The sequence below is a fragment of the Scardinius erythrophthalmus genome, assembly GCF_964197995.2.
Source record: "Scardinius erythrophthalmus genome assembly, chromosome: 5".
Taxonomy (NCBI): Eukaryota; Metazoa; Chordata; class Actinopteri; order Cypriniformes; family Leuciscidae; genus Scardinius; species Scardinius erythrophthalmus.
The window spans coordinates 23461060-23467059 of record NC_138225.1 but is presented as its reverse complement, the minus strand read 5'-3'; the positions used below and the strand labels follow the sequence as shown (position 1 = coordinate 23467059).

At 38.6% G+C, this 6000-nt stretch overlaps 1 protein-coding gene across 1 annotated transcript in view; it reads left to right on the top strand.

The window, feature by feature from the left end:
- The first annotated feature begins 518 nt into the window (after positions 1–518).
- fibcd1b (fibrinogen C domain containing 1b) overlaps positions 519–6000 on the top strand; it is a 127130-nt gene continuing 121648 nt past the window's right edge. Inside the window, exon 1 of the mRNA XM_081367326.1 lies at positions 519–1254. Coding sequence (XP_081223452.1) covers positions 1183–1254 — 72 coding nt within the window. The 5' untranslated portion in view covers positions 519–1182. The remainder of the gene's footprint in view (positions 1255–6000) is intronic.

The window sequence follows — 6000 nt, the reverse complement described above, 5'->3', positions numbered from 1 at the left end:
GGATTGCACCTGTGCGTGTTCACTAATTATGGGGAAAATGTAATTGTTGCTAAACTGACTGATACTGAGATGATTGATTAATCTCTGTGCTATCACATATAATTGGCACAATTATATAATTGGTATAGCCTACTTGTCTTAAAATATTGTATCCCTGCGGTGAGGGTTACAGTTAATCTACACGCAATTTAAAAATAACTTGTTAGCCTATTGTATTGCGTGCAGGCAGCTGCATATATATATATATATATATATATATATATATATATATATATATATATATATATATATATATATATATATATATATATATATATTTTTTTTTTTTTTTTTTTTTTTTTTACTTCTGACGCTCACCCAGTCTCCTTTTATTGCACGTTGAGCTGCTCATTTCGAATTAGTAGTTTCTTGACCTAGAGAGGGTTTGGAGAAGTCATCTCAGTGCCGACGGTGAATGAGCGGAAAAAAGAATGAGCGCGCAGCGGGAGCGCGCTTAACGGACACCCTCTGACGCTCGAGGAGAGCGAGGAGTTTAACTCACGAGTAGGAACCCCGTTAATCTGCGCTAGTCTTGTGAAAACGAGACACCCCTCCCCTCTGTCCGGTACACTAGGACAGCCTGGGAAACGAACCACCCGCGCGCGCTGTGCTTGAAGAAACATCTTTACCGCCACGTTCATTCCGCTGTCGGCTCAGGAATACAAAGTTGTATCACTAATCAACTGAACACGTTTTCTGACAGAAACATCTGGAGTTTTTCGCCTTTTGAGTGGCACTGGCGTCATTCTCTTTTGCTACTTCGAGTGGAATATCTGAGGACTTCATTTAACACTTCTGGAGGAAAGAAAAACAACTTTGTGGAAATTTAAGGAGTTTATTTATTTATTTGTGTATTTATTATTATTTTCTTATAAAGTAGGCTATGATATTGCGATGTGTGGTGCGAGAGTCTTCGCCGCCCCTTTTACACCAGAATTAGTCAGTGTGGTCCCGGAGTAGAGGCTAGATCAGTGTCTTCTCGATCTCGCGCACTCTCCTCACTATCCTTTTCCTCATTCCTCCAAAGGTTTTTGTCTATATCCATGGAATAACTGAACAGGAAAACGACTGAACGACAAGGTGTTTTGTTTTTCCCCCCGCCTGTAACTGACAGGCGGTTTAGTGTTGGCTCTTCTCCGGAGAATGCTCAATGATCGATGGGGAATCATGAACAGCTCACCGGAACTCGAAGACGGACAGCGGGGCAAAAATCAGGTGTGTCCCCTGCTCGCTTACACTTCGCATAATATACTGAATGTAGTTTTGGAATGAGACAAAATAGCTACTCATCTATCTGTGTGTGCGTGTGGGTACAGAGAGAACAGTGAGTAGCACAATGAGTTGAGTGCGGCTTGTTCCTGTCACTCCGCATAAGCGCGCCCGTAGATCATGCGTGCGGCAGAAAGTGGCTATTTTGTTTCCCGTTTATGCGGGTAGCTTAAGAAAAGGGCGCCAGTCATGCGAAATGCAGCTGCTCTGTGGATTCGTAGTGATTAATGGACTTTAATGGACAGTAGTGATTTATAATCTAGTTTCAGTTTTGACTAAGTCTATGTAGGTTATTTACCAGTGGCATTAATGGAACAAGAGAAAAATCTGGAAAGAGAACCACTGAAGGGTACACACACATTCAAACATAATGAAAAACAAAACACATAGCTATCAAAAGCAATATCAAAAGCAACACATATCTCAATAAATACTCAAGGGTTGAGTACACACCCACACCATTACACAATCAACTACACAGACTGTAGAGGGAGAGTAACCAGTGCAGTTAGTATTCAACCTGTTTCCCCCCCCCCCTCATCCCAGTCTCCATTCATCTCCATGTTTATTCATACCGCAAATGTTATTTTAAAGGTTAAACCAAGAATTTTAATCTACTGTACCATAGTCTGTTCTGTGTTTCTCTGTATTTGTATTAGTAGAATAAGAGTGTTGTTCTTCTACAGTGGCTGAAGGGATCTGATATGATCTTGTGTATACTCATGAAATTAGCATCACACATTTTTTTTGAAAAAGGTGCCTGCATTAACAGCTGATAAAGGGGTCTAGGTTAGTTCATGTCATTTTGGTTGCCAATTGTCTTTTTATCCTGTTGTGTAGTTAGGCTTAGATGTTGTGCAGAAGTAACAGAATACATCTAGAGTTTCTATGAACTTCAAGCGAGAACAAAATTGGGATCTATTTTTAGGCTTTTGATATGTGATTTGCAAGACAGTTTTTAATCAATAAAGAAGTTCCCAGGATTTTCTCAACACACACACACACACACACACACACACACACACACACACACACACACACACACACACACTGCAGTGGTGGACTGGAATTGATTGAGATCATTTTTTGCTGACAACAGTCCACGCTGGGCTCCATACATGCATTTTAAATTATTGACTGTAAGTGACTGTTCCTTTGGATATTGGTCGGTATTTTGTGTTTGTTTTAGCTGAGGAGGTTAGTAATGAGAATAAGATTACAGAGAACATTTTATGATTAATTTCCCAAATGTTTCCATTGCACATTCATGCTGTCCTAAATTGGTAAAGACAGGGTATTTCTTTCAGTGTATAAAATTAAGTGAAATCTCTAACAGTCTACTCAAACATACACCTACTGTATCTAAATGCCTGTCTGTTAAAAAAAAAAATCAGGAGCATTGGAATCAGCAACTGCATGTTATGTGTCACATCCAGAACCTTGAGCGGAACCTGTGGAGTAATAACTTCTTGAACTATGTGTTTACAACCAATATAACCACAAGAAAGCTACTTCTAATGCAAACAAAGTATGCAGTTAGACTTTGGACTCATAGGCTTATAGGTAATATATTTTAGGGTGACTACAACCCCTGTGACACCCCCTTTAAAGCGTGAATTGAAATGTTCTATTGGCTACAGTTCATGTCAGGATAATCCTGATTGTTAGACAGTAAGATTGCTTGGTCCCTATCATTAACGTCCTAAAATACGATACGGTCTGGAATGAAGTATAGCAGGGATTTGGGATGTCTCTCTTATTTAAAATGTTCAGTGCTGGGGAGGCTTCAGAAAAGGTTTGAAAAACTCCTGAAAAATAATGATCAGCAAATGTGCAATACTAGACAGACCAGTAATAATCCTCATATGAATAATACAGTGGCCATAAACAGCATGTGCAGACTTACAAACATTATAGGACCTACTGTACAGCTGTAATGTAGAGGGCAGTTTACAATGGTAAACTTAATATACAGCTAAAAAATGAAGTGCAGTGACAAATCCCACCACCCATTCACAGATTGAGCTGTGAATGACTAATGCTTTCTCCCTCTACGGAAAAAAGGGTGGAGACAGAGACATGAAGATATAAGTTGTGAGGGATGTCAGGTTGGACTAGAAGGGAGTTCTGGGGATTCCTGTTAGCTTTACGCTGCAAGGCAAACACATACATACATGTGTAATTACATTAAATTAGCATTCTACAGGATGATTTCCTGTCGAAACAAGTGCTCTGTTTATGCACGAATTGAAATGCTAACATCTCTTGAATTTACCTAACATCCTTTAACTGTCTATGTGTGTGGCAGAGTACTTTCTCCATATGTGTCCTTGTGAATTTCTTTCTTTGTTTTTCTCCCCATGCCTTTGTCATTTTCTAATTCTCCTCTTGTATTTCTCATCTGCTCTATTTTATCCCTCTCTCTCACCATCTGTCTCTTACTTGCCTCAAACTGTCAGTCAGCCTTTTACTTCTTTTCCCTCCATCAGGTCAAACACTGACCGTTTCGTCAATAGAGGCCTAGGGGGACATGATCGTTTTCTTTCTTTTATTTTTCCTGTTCTGCCTTTCCCTTGAACCTCCTCTGACTTCCTCCCCATGTTATTGCATTCTCTGACATACTGTATTTGCACACTAACGGGAGCATGAGCTATACACGCAAACACTTGCACACATCATCACTCAAAACCACTACAATGAAGAATCGAGATTTGTCTTGGCCATGTTGTGCAGAGTATTGTATTCTCACATGCTGATGGAACACATTCCCTGCAGCTTTATCAAACAGAGTGAGTGTTGTGTTAGTACCTGTATTCTACTATCGTATCCATTTCTTGTTATGCATTCAGCACCACATGTGACAGTAGCCTCAAGTCATTAGCCATTGCTGAAAAATTTATGAAATGGAACTTTACGCTGTACTTATAGTAATCATAAAACATTTGTGGTGAAATTTTCATAAATTTAGGCTGAGTCATAAATCGTGGGGTTATGCTTTTGAAGTGCACTTATTGCGCAGATGAGAAATTATGTAAGTGGCATGTACAGTATTTTGCTGTTATTACACTCATTGTTAGATGGACTTCAAAATGCATCATTGCATTCAGGATTACGTTTTCTATTGTAAAGCATGTTCAGAATATATGTATCTACTTACTTTTTACCTCACCATGTACAGTACTTCCAAAGTTTGGAAATGTCCCAAGTTGGGTTTTCGACAATATCTCTGTAAATTCTTCATCATTTGCATTGACAAGGTAAAACACAATCAATGCACAATCTGGTACACTTTGAGAGTTTAAAATTAAGAGCTTCAACACCATGTTCAGTGTGTAAATTGAACAACAACGACAAAAACAACAACAACAACAAAAAGTCACTGACTTGCACCAGAACTTTAAAGGGAACTCAAACCTCTTTTTATTGTGATATAGGGTCTCGGTCTACATTAAATTTTTTATTTTTGTGGAAAAATACTGTTTCTGTGAAAACAGGTTTACAAACACGTCTCGTTAAAAAAATGGTGAAATGCTGTGATTATCTTCTCACAAAATGTTGGAAGTTATGCAAATGTGAAAATAATGCATAACTGGTGCCCGCCACTTTCCAAACAATGCATGCTAAACTCACAGCACATGCAGAGATGGAGTTCACTGTATTCATTCACTGTGAATTGAGCCGTTCTGAGACTGGCAAACAACGGATCACAATGTGACTGCGTGAGCAAAGTGCGCACCTCACTTCACAAAGCCATATTGTGCTTTCTATTTTAGTTCGTCTGACTGATACTTTGCCAAAACAATAGCGCAAAACTACGTTAGAGACCTATTATATTATTATGAGAAGTTTTGAAATATTTTCTGTTCATTATGAAATTGTGGCGGCACAGTCACAGTCTAGGTAATTGGTAATTGGAAACACTGCTATAGTAATTTTAAAAACATCTCTAAACTGTGTTCTGATAGTACAGTTGTGAGCTAAATTTAACTTTAATTAGGCTATAAAGGTGTGCTGCCTCAATATTATTAAAAAAAGAAACAAGGGCCAAACTGAATCTAATAATAAGGCATCGAAGGCATAAGGAATAAGGCAGCAGCGGAGTGGCATGTCTGACTGCCTTTATTTTTATTATGTAAATTGCTGGGCATCAGTAATAATTTGCAAGTAAATTTAATACATACTCTGATACATATGCTTCTATGTTTTCATCAAAGATGGCTATCCTTGCAGGGAGAATCCTCAGCAATGATCCACTGATGGTAATTTGTCGACATACCCGCTGCCGATGAAAACAGCAACACAGATGATTGGTGGCTAAGAGGTTCTCCTGAACAGTAATAATAGAAAGCTAATTAATACAGCAAAGTAACTGAATCATTAATGAACAACAAAAGTGTTAATCTGCCTAGAAAGAGCAAGAGGAAGAGATAGAAAGGACTGGGGGTGGGGCATGTACAGCCATTCTGTGCTAGTATGGTATAGTGGTTAAAGTTCAGGGCTGGTCACCTGATCCATGAGCAATCAATACTGTGCAAGACATTTAACCTCAGGTTGCTTCAGGTGGTCTGTCCTTGTAATAATTGTACTGCGAGTCACTTTTGCATCTCTGATCAATAACATTTACTTACGTAAGTGTAAATACTTAAATACGTATACTTACGTAAGTGACTAAAATACTACCAAAATAGAATC